This window comes from Centroberyx affinis, unplaced genomic scaffold, assembly GCF_046629955.1.
Source record: "Centroberyx affinis isolate AG114_WGS23_722 - 3 ecotype Tasmania unplaced genomic scaffold, CSIRO-AGI_Caff_v1 ptg000082l_1, whole genome shotgun sequence".
NCBI classification, from domain to species: Eukaryota; Metazoa; Chordata; class Actinopteri; order Beryciformes; family Berycidae; genus Centroberyx; species Centroberyx affinis.
The window spans coordinates 47,735-61,311 of NW_027278790.1; the positions used below are offsets into that span (position 1 = coordinate 47,735).

Consider the following 13,577-nt stretch of genomic DNA (forward strand, 5'->3'; position numbering starts at 1 on the left):
GAAGCTCTCAGCAGAATTTCAAGCAGAAAGACAATCCCTTTTCACTTTCTTGCTCTTTCTTTGCACACCAGGTCTCTGGCTCACAATTATTGTCATCTAATGAACACGTTTGGTTATCTAGTCAGGCTCTCTGTCAGCCAATGATCTTGCTCTTCAGATGGTATTTAAACTTACCTGATACGTCTCCTTGCTGTCATTTGAGTGTGTGTGCTGCTTTGCCTCTCCACCACGCCACCGCCACCAGGGTCAAGGCCCCGTCTGTGACTCCCCAGGATCATGGATCTTCAGACTATCATTAATTCATAGGGTTTGATCCCCTGTAAATTATTTCCAGCGATGGGGTCAATGGCAAATAGACATCTGGTTTAATGCATCACCTTTGGTCTGTTCCCGGATTGAACTGTGCACCAGAATACTGTTCTAGTAGTCTTCATTTTACATTTAAAAATATGAAGTGGGGTGTCCTGGTGGCTCCATGGTCTGAGGCGCATATCATGTAAATGTGATGTCCTGGGTTTGAATCTGGCCAGCACCTTTGTCGCATGTCATCCCCCTCTCTCCTAATCTTTCCTGCCTCTCTCTACTTTGACCTGTCTATTAAAGGCAAAAATTATAAGAAAAATAATCTTTAAAAAGTAAAGTGAAAGGCCCAATCCTTAGTCCAAATCTAAACAAAAGGATATCCCCACCACAGAGAGTCAAAACATGGAATTGCAAGATTTTTTTTTATTCAGACCTCTTGATACATAGATACATGCTTTTTTGTTCTTGTTTTTATTTTCCATACATTTCATCCAACTTTATTTAATTGTGGTACTTCTACATCACTGTCTCTTTCTGTACATGAAGCACTTTGTAACATAGTTTTTAGGAAATTGCTATACAAAAAAAAGTTAGTATTATTAGTAGTAGCAGTAGCAGTATCTTAATTATGCAGTATATGACAGCTTAAGTATGTAGCTAATTTCATCCTGTAGGTCATGTAAAGCTGCTACTGCATAACTATGATAGAGACGTCCTCAATTCCAAACTTGTCTCAGCTTCTCCCATTTGTCTCCTCTGCCAGGCTGGATCTTCAACAGGTTGACAAAGGATCGACAAACGCTGATCCAGGAAATAATATGTTGAGTGAGTATGGTTCCATAATACCATAGTAATTACAAGTTCCATATCTATCTATAAATATATGATGGATTTCACTTCAGGTGTTTGGTAAATCTGAAAGGGACACTTTGGGGGCCCATAGCTAAATGGGCAGGAGACCCATCACCCATAGATCACACAGGGTTTGGCTGAGTGGTCCAGCATGTCTGACTTCCCATACCACTCAATTTGACTGCATGGGTTCAAAGAGTGCTGGAGTAATCCTCTACACTCTGCTTCTTTCACACTCTTGAAGGAATACACCAAGTTTTTGGGAGATTGCCCCATAGGTTAACTTACAAGTAAAGTAATGAGAACATACACACCAAAGTCGTCCGTGTCCCCAGGAGATCGTTGGTTGCAGTGCTCCATGCTAACACTTTAGCACATACTATGTTGACGAGATAGTAGGTGACTATCATTATATCAAAAGTGATAAAACAAGAACTTGTTGCTACTGTAAAGCTAAATGGTAAAAAAAAATAATGCACCAGTAACTACTTTCTCTGTTTCCATAGGAAGTGCATGTGGTGGGTGGAGTACCAGAGTGCACGATCTACTGGGGACACAGCAATGATTTTGGTGTCTATCAGGATAATAAATTAACATTTATTTTTCAGAGGGCATATTTTGCCTACTGATTTTTAGAGGCATTTTGGTCATTTTTATTGAACTGTGAAATAACATTTGCATTGCATATTGGCAGCTGAACACTTTGTTTTATTTTAAATCATGATATCCCACACTTCTTTTTTACTCCTGGAAACTGGCGGCAGGCCTTTCTGTTGATTACTTAAGGTTTGTTGGTTTTTATTTTTTATTGATGCAGTGGTTTTTGTGGACTATGCATTTTCTTCTACTACTGACTGCATGGTGCCAAAATGTTCTATGCTATAGGCTGTGTACTCGGTTGTTTTTTGACAAAAAAACTGCTCCACTGAGGAGTCCTGGTACCTTAGCGGTGTAAGGCGCATACCATGTAAATGCAATTTCCTGGGTCTGAATCTGGTCCAGGACGTATGTCGCATGCCATCCCCCTCTCTTTCCCCCATCCGTCCTGTCTTTCTCCATTCTGATCTGTCCAATAAAGGTGAAAATGTCAAAAAATAATATGTAAAATAATACCCTGGTCACAGAGTCATACGAATCACTGATTTGGGTTTGGGTTTTAGTGACTCTTTAAAGTTGACCAGCGGGCCAATCCCCCTAAAACTTGGTGTATGCCTTTAAGGTGAAATGCTCACTACCCACCTTGCAGGGCAACCACTAGTGATCATACGTAGATTACAAGAGGAGAACATTAATCTCCTGAAAACCTATAAAAAGCTCTTTGAGGCCTCCAGAGAAGAAGGAAAAGCTGAGGTATGCAGATGGGAGCGTCTTTGAACACTGACCTGTCTCAAGGTGCCTGTGCTCAAACACAACTGTCCGATCCCCCACAGAGGCACCATGATAACAGAAGAGACTGTCATGGTCCAGCCCAGTGCATATGCCCATTCAGGGTAAACGTACCAGTTGTTAATCCTGAGTTGTTTGTAATCCACCAGGTACAGAATAAAGGAAATCTGTGAAGTAAAAAAAAATTATAATCTACTTTAATCATTGTAGGACTATGGGGCATGAAATGACAGTACGTATAAAGTGTTAAGGTTTTATACTAATTTCATCATGTTCTGTATTCTTAAATGAAATAAACTGTCACATAGGTTTACACTTCCTTGTTCAGAGAAGGGCCCCATTTTAAAACACCTAATATTTTGGTATGTTGGTTTCCATCTCGAAACTGTAGCTGAAATTGTGTTTAGTGTGTGTGTGTGCATTGTGTTATGGTGTTTTATTTATACAACAATTCCCTCAAGATCCATCACTTTTTTGATTAGATTGCAGTGGAAAGTTTGCTGACTCAAAAGGCTTTCTTCTAAATATTTTTTTTTGCTTTGTTAAGGCAGAAGCAGCTCGGAGTGCTACTGTAAGTTAGACACAGTTGTGACACATCTGTTCAAGTCACAAGTTGAGGTAAGCCGAGGCTGAAAGGTGAATATGTACGATTCACAGACAAAAAGTGAAGCCCTTCCAAACAAGCAATGCATTCTATGGCACAGTGTAGATGTTGGGAACTACAAGGTAAATTCATGTTAATTCAAAATTACTGATGAGACAGCTCAAGTTAACAGGGTTATGTAAAGTCATTGGTAGCCACTGGTGAGGGACAAGAAAATCAGTTTTGTATGACGCAGTTCAGTCTCTAGTAACTTGGCTGACTCACCAGTGACAACAGTGGAACAAAGTATCTCCAGCACAGTCTGAAGAAAACAGATGGTCGCTGTCCCATCATGTCCTCAATAATGTTGGAAAAACGGTCAACTCCTGATGATAATTCAGATTGTCCATTAGTCCAATTTCACATGATATGAAGTTATTTGATTCATACCTCAAAATACTGGGACCGCAAATGTGATTAAGACAGTAGGGCAGGCAATCTGATTAAAACATTTGGTCAGATTCAGTTGATGCAACCAGTGTGACCAAGGCGATGCAAAATTTGTTTTCATATAGTAAACTCTCTCAAATTAGGAGCGTTTCTCTTCATCCCAGCATTTGAATTGGGGCAATATTGAAGTAAAGGAATAACCTCATAACTCATGACTGAAAAAACACCTGAAGCACAGTTACATACAAATTGCCAGATCAGAAAATTATGCATAATGAAAAGTGGCTTTATTTGCTTACCAAATATCCAGCCCACAGTCAGACATTCAAACACAGCCATGAAACCCCCGGCAACTCTTGTACAGCCATAATAATCGATAAGCTGGAATATATAAATTCCTCCCTGGAGAATACAGGAAGAGAGAATGTTTAAATTAGGAAAATCTTGTGACAACAGTTTTTTGTGTGCTTTCAGGACAATATATTGTTCACCTCAGAAACCAAGGTCAGTTGTAGGAGGAAGATGGATAAACAGATGAGGAGGACAAAGATCTCATGCCTTCCTGGTGTGCGAAACAGCTTAGGAAACAAGTCGCTCACTGTGGTGATGAAACACTCCACTGTCACAAACTGGAGGGAAAGTGAAATGAGCAATTTACATTTTTCCTAACCCTAATTTTCATGTGCCTGCAATGCACTGACTAATAATCAATGGGTAATACAACAAACAACCTTACATGTGTGTCAACACTCAGTAGAAGAAGCATGAAGAAAAAGCAGACAGTCCAGAATTGAGGCAATGGCATCATGGCTGTTGCCTGAGGGTATGCGATGAAGGCCAAACCTGGACCTGTGAAGTATAGAAGGAACGAGGAGAGAAGGGAAAGAGTTCAGCCATGTAATTAACTGTATATGGAATTAAAATGATTACATTTATTTGTGGGACATTTTAAAACCTTAGAATATACCTGACTCTGCCACCATGTCAATGGGAACACCCTGTTTCTGAGCCATGAATCCAAGTACAGAGAAGACTACAAATCCAGCAACAAAACTGGTCCCACTGTTCAGCAGACTGAGCCAAAAGCAATCCCTAGAGGTCAAGGTAAGAGTGATAAACAACCCTTGTCAAAAAAGAAAATTCACAGTGGTATTATTTTGTTGTATTTATATTCAGTGAATGGTATACAGTACATGTTTAGATATTTAGAGATATTTATATAAACAGGGTCTATAGTAACCAGACCAACTTCTAAGAGCAAAATATTTTCATAAAAATAACTGATACGTGACTTGCTTACTTGTAACAGTTGTTGTTGCGCTCATTATAGCTGCCGAGAACAGTCAGAGTTCCCTGTGTCAAGCTATAGGAGAAGAATATTTGAGATCCGGCCCCTATCCAGACCTGTAATGTCACAAAAGGCATCATAAATACTGAGTTGGTAGTATTGCTTATGAAAGTGAAACAACTGGCATGTCTACACCTGACGCAACTCAGACGTGTTTTTTTGTCGTTTTTTAATCTCTCGGAACAGAAACACTCTCATTTTAATCAGTGCTGCTGTCTACACCGACACTGTACAGACACGCATTTCAGATTCGTCATGCATGCCACTGTGACCTGCTGTGTAAATGAGGTGAGGTGATAGTATTGCTTACAAAAGTGAAATAACCGGCATGTCCAATCTACACTGGACGCGACTTAATACTGGAAAGTGCATGGGCTGGCGTTGACCTCTAAAATGGTGAATCTTGAGAAATGATTTGAAAGAATCAACATTGTCCGATGCTCTGACTGGGGTAGGTAGCTTGTTCCAGATGCGAGGGGCAGCAGAGGAAAAGGCTCTGTCTCCCAAGGAGCGGAGTCTTGTGTTGGGGATAGCCAGAAGTCCAGAGCTAGAAGATCGAAGAGAGTGAGAAGTATGGAGAGATGAGTTCTGATATGCAGTTGAGAGCAGAGTCGTGCAGGGCTTTGTAGGTGAGGAGCATCTCCTGACATCCACCTCCACAACACGGGAGGAGGTGGATGTCAGGAGTCGAGCCGCAGAGGTTTGCACTTATTGCAGTTTGTTGAGGAGATAGGAAGGGAGGCCAGCGAGGAGTGCATTACAATAATCCAACCTTGAAGTGATGAAGGCATGTTCTGCATCAGCGAATTTGAGGTGTGGGTGGATCCTGGCTCACCTGGAGGTGAAAAAAACCAACTGTCTTTGTTTTGTTAATGTGGGGTTCAAATGAAAGGGCAGAATCCAGGATGACACAGAGGTTCTTTACTTGCAGGGAAGGTCTGGCTGTCATATTATCATCAATGGAGAGGCAGAGGTCGCGGGCTGTATCAGATGTGGACTTGGAGCCAATGAGGATTATTTCAGTTTTGTCAGAGTTTAGTTTCAAAAAGCTGCTTTGCATCCAGGATTTGATATTCTGCAGACAGTTGTTGAGTGGGGCCATTGTAGCTGAAATGTTAGGTGTGGTATGGATGTACATTTGAGTATTATCAGCATACAGGTGGTAGTTTAGGCCGTGGTTGTGGATAAATTGTCCGAGGGATAGCATGTAGATGCTGAAAAGGAGGGGTCCAAGCATGGAGCCCTGCAGGACCCCGTATTTAATGGTGGTTGGTTGTTACTGTTGGCTGTTGACTGTAACAAACAGCAGTCTTTTCCTCAGGTAAGACTTGAACCAGGTCAATGCAGAGCCAGAGACACCAATCATTCCAACGGTATGGGATGGTGAACAGTATCAAAAGCAGCACTTTGGCCTGACCTTTCCACTTCAGCTAAATGCCTAAAATGTAAATGTAAGTCACACCACTGGAGCCAGTTTATTCAGAAAACAAAAAAAAAGACAGAAATTTAAGTCTTATGTTGATTTCACGCTTATTCTACAACTGAGGTAACATAAACAGGCTACCTCATAATCAGCCAGGCGGTTCAAGTCTGGATACAGATAGAACTGAATCCCTTCCCAAGCTCCAGGTAGAGTCAACCCCCTGACTAGTAGTATCAGCAGCATCACATAGGGGAAAGTGGCTGTGAAGTACACTACCTAACAAGACAAGGAAATGTTTGCAGTGACATTTAAATTAATGGAGATAATAACAAATTCTATAAAACTGTTACTGCTTTAATGCTTAATGATGAGAGGGAAATTGCTGAAAATGTGTAGGTTGCTATTCACCACTAGTCTATCCTTTTAGATAAAATGTTACAACAGGACCTTTCCTGAGGATCTGACACCTTTCCAGACACTGAAGTAGCAGAACACCCAGCAGGCCAGAAGACACAAGGCCAGCTCCCATCTGATACTGCCCAGCTCCTCAATGCCTCCAGAAATGGCCAGTGCCCGCCGTCTGAGGTAAGGGGAAATTTATTATTATTGAAGGTACACATAATGTGATACAAACCTCTGAATGTTGTTGTAAAGTGATCAAGAAGTAGTCAAGTCATATCACTCAGTTTACTGAAGATTGAAAGATGTTCTTATGGTACATTTATGACACTCTGTTTAGCACTTTTTCTAATATTAAACATTTTCAAACATTCATTGGGGCAACACAGAATAACAATCTTTAATACATGAAAAAGTGACTTCATCATTATGAGAACAGGAATTTAGACTCACTCCCAGAACTCAGTTGCAGCAGAGGTGGCAGGTAACGTGGTCCGATTTGCAGTGAGATTTGGTGAATGAGAAGTCTGAAGACCCACACAGTTAGCTGATTTTGGAAACAATTTGCACAAACAATGGCTGTTGGTCACTGAGCATTTCCACTGGAGCCATTGCGGGGAAAGTGTCTTGTTCAATGACACATTGAATCTCTTAACAAGCCTCACAAATGAATCGTAAACTCCACAGTCTCAGCCTTACCTGTATTCCAGGTATTCCCACAGCTGGCCCAGGGGAGCTGGGATCTGAAGGAGAACACCAGGTAGAGGAGAGCCCAGGCTTGGATAACAATATAGCTGAAGTCATAGAGTTTAATTATCAAATGTCCATATCCAATTCCTAAAATACAGATAAAAAAAACATAGTTTATAAAAAATTATGTGTTTGGGTATATATTTAACAGACTGGTTAAGAAGGCCAGCTCTGTCCTGGGATGCCCCCTTGACCCAGTGGAGGTGGTGGGAGAAAGGAGAATGATGGCTAAGCTATCATCCCTGATGTCCCACCCCATGCAGGACACTCTGACAGCACTGGGCAGCTCCTTCAGTGACAGGCTGCTTCACCCGCGGTGTGTGAAGGAGAGGTACCGCAGGTCCTTCCTTCCTGCTGCTGTCAGACTATACGATCAACACTGCTCCGAGTAGACCACACACACCAAGTCTGAACAAATTCACTCATGTGCAATATCAATGTATACCAAACTGTGCAATATCAATATTTCCTATGTGCAATAATGTGAACCGTTTACTGTAACTGTTTATTGTTTACTTATTTATTTATTTATTTATTTATTATATCTTGCTTTTTTACTGATGCCTTTTTTACTTGCTTTTGCACTATCCCTTTGCTGCTGTAACACTGTAAATTTCCCTGTTGTGGGATTAATAAAGGATTATCTTATCTTATCTTATCTTATCTTAAAACGTTCAAACCTGTGGAGGTAATTCAAATTTTGCTTTGAGCCACACAGAACAGCTTGAGTTATAAAAGAAGACAGAAAACACAATTTATTGTCTAGTGTGATTCATTCACACACTCACCTTGTGCCAGTGGACAAATTTTCCTCCAACAGGTGACCATTCCCTCTTGGGTGTACTGACCAATCACACTCTCCAGTAGGAACAGAGGTATCCCCAAAACCACAATTAACAGACAATATGGCACCAGAAAGGCCCCTAGGTACAAAAAACAGACATATATGACCATGATGATGAAAAAATAGTGCCGACTTTTCACTCACCTCTCATCAACAGATATTTCCCAATTTCAGTACACCCAAAACAAGATGCACCTCTCTACCTCCAAATTCTTAATATTTATATACATAATATTCTTATTCACCTCCACCATTCTTGTAGCAGAGGTATGGGAATCTCCACACATTGCCCAGACCAACCACATTTCCTGCAACAACCAGAATATATTCTGTTTTACTAGCCCACTGTCCTCGGTCTTCAATCCTTCTCTCCTTTTTTGTATTCCTTCTTTCTCTGTTCATCTTGAGATCTGAAAGACTTCCACTGTAGTGCAGGTAATCCACTCTGTTATGATTCCAGAATACTGCAATCTAATCTTTGCTGCTTTTATGTCAACGTTTCCTAATTTGACTACATGGCTACTCAGAGCAGCTATCACTTATGTTAAAGTTTCCAATTTGACTACATGACTACTCAGAGCAGCTATCATCCTTAAGTAAAAAGCCAGTCATTCCAGTATCAAATACCCTTGAGTATTAGTCTTGCTAGAGCCAGAGGGCCACACACTTGCTACTTTAACATGCACAGAGAATTTTGTTCTTAATTTGGTTACTCTGGTAACTTGGATTTGGGTTGATGCATGTAAACATCATAACTCAGTTAAAATAACCCTGTTAAACTCATACTCAGTTATGCTGAACGAGAAGCTGCTATGCTATTTTTAGGGTTTTGTCGATGCCCACGTTAGTCCATATTGGCATTTTAGCTAACTGTTGACGATGTGCAGTAGAACAGTGTGCAATGTGTGCAGTAGTACAGTGATTCTCAACCTTTTTCATATGATTCCAGAATACTACAATCTAATCCTTGCTACTTTTATCATGCCGAACTTTCCTAATTTGACTACATGACTACTCGGAGCAGCCATCATTTATCATGCCAAAGTTTCCACTTTGACCACATGACTACTCAGAGCAGCCATAATTTTTCATGCCAAAGTTTCCAATTTCATTACATGACTACTCAGAGCAGCTATCACCCTTAAGTAAAAAGCCTGTCATTCCAGTATCAAATACCCTTGAGTTTTAGTCTTGCTAGAGCCAGAGGGCCACACACTGGCTACTTTAACATGCACAGAGAATTTTGTTCTTAATTTAGTTATTCTGGTAACTTTTGGATTGATGCATGAAAACATCATAACTCAGCTAAAATAACCCTGTTGAACTCATACTCGTTTATGCTGAACATGAAGCTGGTGAGCTCTTGCCATGCTTTGTGCTTTTCTGGACCGGTGACCCCACTGCTCACACTTGAAAATAAGATATTTTTTCTTAACAAAACTACATTAAGTAGAGTTTCTATCTCTCATCATTCTTTTTGCTGCCCTTAGGTGGCATTTTCCTTTCCTTTTTTTCTTTCTCTTCTTCTTTTGACTGAGTTTAACGTTACCTGTCAAATTGCTGTGGCTTGTTGGTTTGGTGGTTTGCACACGGTAGGACAGCAGACCTGGGGCGTTTCCTTATGCTAATTGAAAATTGCCTGGCACGCACATCCAATTTAAGATCAAACGCAATTCATAAACATACGCAGGTGGGTAAGAACAGACTTGGCTGTCAGCGCACGTTTCATGAAAAACCGGGGCAGGAGTTCGCAGAATCTTTCAAGTATAAGAATGTGTCGGACTTCTCATGACTCAGCTGTTTCTACTACATGATTATAAGAAGGGTGGACAAAACACAATGGGCCTCATGCATAAATGTTTTCTTATTTTTCTCTTATATTTGTTGCAATAAGAGGAAAATAAGAAAATCCTACAGCACGTAGGATTTTCTTATTTTCCTCTTATTACTTTGTGCAAGATTAGGGTGCATCTGTGCATAACAAAGATAAACAGGCTAGAACCGGTTACAACTGGCAGTAGCCATGGTCTCAAGCCAGTGGAAAAGTACTGCAGGCAACAGAGGAATAAGACAGTGCTTTAATGCATAGATAAATAGAATGGTACAATATAATTTCCACTACAGTTTCCTCACAAGCAAACTTTTGTGTTTTTTCAAATTTGTCATAGAAAGAATACCCTGTCTCTCTTGGGCTGCAGCTGAAGATCTCAGCTAGCTCCAGGTGTGTTTAGCTGCAGTTTAAAGCTACACATTTCTCCCAGTAAACACCAGGATGAGCTGAGGGTCAGGTTCACAACAGCCCTTCACCACTATATCTCTCAGCCAATTACAATATCATTTATGTCAAAGGTGCAAACAGTCTGTGCCCGAGTTTGTTCACGAACAACTTGTTTGTGCACCTGTTTGTGCAGTTAATCAGAATTCTTGCTTTTGACAGTCAAATTGCCCAAATTTCAATGAAAACACTGAAGGGAAATGTTACATCGTACAGCCAGTGTTTTAGGATTGGGTGCACGATGGCGACGTCATTTCCACACTCGCCTCAGCTTTTGCTTTCCTCCTGGGCCAGGCTGGATCATTTACAGGGCGGTAAAGGGAAGGACAAATGCTGATCGTGATTTGGGTCTGGCCAATACCTATCCCATTTTCTCGATGTTAGTCCTTCCTGGTTGACCACGAGGCTCCTGCGCTCGTTCATTTTTTCATTCACTACATAGAATTTTCATTGGCTACATAGAATTGCAACCATCGGGCAGGAGTTCATAATTTCACTTCATTGCACCGCTTCCCATCGTCTCAATCGGCAAAGGATCCGACTTATTAGGTAAGTTCCTCATTAAGGAAGTCCCATCATAGGTTTGATCGCCACAACAGCAGCCAAAAGGGTCCTTGGGCACGACACTGAAGTTATATTACTTTAACTCTTTGTAACTTTCTGTGGATAAAATTGTCTAAAAGCTAAAATATGCTAAATGTAATGGAGTAATTTAAATTCCATGTTCCAAAATTTAAATTATTCAATCAAATTTCAAATAAACAATCACCAGGGTAGGCCAATGTAAATCATTCAAACCTCATACTAGCCCAACATGTTACCATTATGAAGGATTCAGAGTAGGTAGGTTCAAATGAAGCTCTCAGTGGAATTTCAAGCAGAAAGACAATCCCTTTTCACTTTCTTGCTCTTTCTTTGCACACCAGGTCTCTGGCTCACAATTATTGTCATCTAATGAACACGTTTGGTTATCTAGTCGGGCTCTCTGTCTGCCAATGATCTTTCTCATCAGATGGTTTTTAAACTTACCTGATACGTCTCCTTGCTGTCATTTGAGTGTGTGCGCTGCTTTGCCTCTCCACCACGCCACCGCCACCAGGGTCAAGGCCCCGTCTGTGACTCCCCACGATCATGGATCTTCAGAATATCATTAATTTATAGGGTTTGATCCCCTGTAAATTATTTCCAGCGACGGGGTCAATGGCAAATAGACATCTGGTTTAATGCATCACCTTTAGTCTGTTCCCGGATTGAACTGTGCACCAGAATACTGTTCTAGTAGTCTTCATTTTACATTTAAAAATATGAAGTGGGGTGTCCTGGTGGCTCCATGGTCTAAGGTGCATATCATGTAAATGTGATGTCCTGGGTTTGAATCTGGCCAGCACCTTTGTCGCATGTCATCCCCCTCTCTCCTAATCTTTCCTGCCTCTCTCTACTTTGACCTGTCTATTAAAGGTAAACATCATAAAAGAAAAACAATCTTTAAAAAGTAAAGTGAAAGGCCCAATCCTTAGTCCAAATCTAAACAAAAGGATATCCCCTCCACAGAGAGTCAAAACATGGAATTGCAAGATTTTTTTTTATTCAGACCTCTTGATACATAGATACATGCTTTTTTGTTCTTGTTTTTATTTTCCATACATTTCATCCAACTTTATTTAATTGTGGTACTTCTACATCACTGTCTCTTTGTATTTCATTGTACATGAAGCACTTTGTAACATAGTTTTTAGGAAATTGCTATACAAAAAAAAGTTAGTATTATTAGTAGTAGCAGTAGTAGTATCTTAATTATGCAGTATATGACAGCTTAAGTATGTAGCTAATTTCATCCTGTAGGTCACGTAAAGCTGCTACTGCATAACTATGATAGAGATGTCCTCAATTCCAAACTTGTCTCAGCTTCTCCCATTTGTCTCCTCTGCCAGGCTGGATCCTCAACAGGTTGACAAAGGATCGACAAACGCTGATCCAGGAAATAATATGTTGAGTGAGTATGGTTCCATAATACCATAGTAATTACAAGTTCCATATCTATCTATAAATATATGATGGATTTCACTTCAGGTGTTTGGTAAATCTGAAAGGGACACTTTGGGGGCCCATAGCTAAATGGGCAGGAGACCCATCACCCATAGATCACACAGGGTTTGGTTGAGTGGTCCAGCATGTCTGACTTCCCATACCACTCAGTATGACTGCATGGGTTCAAAGCCCAGCTGACAGAGTGCTGGAGCAATCCTCTACACTCTGCTTCTTTCACACTCTTGAAGGAATACACCAAGTTTTTGGGAGATTGCCCCATAGGTTAATTTACACGTAAAGTGATGAGAACATACACACCAAAGTCATCCGTGTCCCCAGGAGATCGTTGGTTGCAGTGCTCCATGCTAACACTAGCACATACTATGTTGACGAGATAGTAGGTGAATATCATTATATCAAAAGTGATAAAACAAGAACTTGTTGCTACTGTAAAGCTAAATGGTAAAAAAAAAAATAATGCACCAGGAGCTACTTTCTCTGTTTCCATAGGAAGTGCATGTGGTGGGTGGAGCACCAGAGCGCACGATCTACTGGGGACACAGCAATGATTTTGGTGTCTATCAGGAAGAAATTAACATTTATTTTTCAGAGGGCATATTGAACTGTGAAATAGCATTTGCATTGCATATTGGCAGCTGAACACTCAATTTGTACCACTCAGATTGGTTTTATTTTAAATCATGATATCCCACACTTCTTTTTTACTCCTGGAAACTGGCGGCAGGCCTTTCTGTTGATTACTTAAGGTTTGTTGGTTTTTATTTTTTATTGACGCAGTGGCTTTTTTGGACTTTGCATTTTCTTCTACTACTGACTGCATGGTGCCAAAAGGTTCTATGCTATAGGCTGTGTACTCGGTTGTTTTTTGACAGAAAAAACTGCTCCACTGAGGAGTCCTGGTGCCTTAGGCGTGTA

The 13,577-nt window shown here is 40.6% G+C and overlaps 1 protein-coding gene across 1 annotated transcript; it reads right to left on the bottom strand.

The window, feature by feature from the left end:
- Positions 1–1,002: 1,002 nt before the first annotated feature.
- LOC139646092 (sodium- and chloride-dependent GABA transporter 3-like) lies at positions 1,003–8,740 on the bottom strand. Its single transcript, XM_071522000.1, has 14 exons — positions 8,584–8,740; positions 8,283–8,417; positions 7,444–7,581; positions 7,198–7,291; positions 6,793–6,925; positions 6,487–6,621; positions 4,875–4,978; positions 4,542–4,666; positions 4,311–4,423; positions 4,066–4,203; positions 3,874–3,976; positions 3,410–3,510; positions 2,538–2,708; positions 1,003–1,104 (listed from the first exon to the last, which is right to left on the bottom strand). Exons 1-14 carry the CDS (start codon positions 8,738–8,740, stop codon positions 1,003–1,005), a joined length of 1,749 nt encoding a protein of 582 aa, XP_071378101.1.
- Between the last annotated feature and the right edge of the window lie 4,837 nt (positions 8,741–13,577).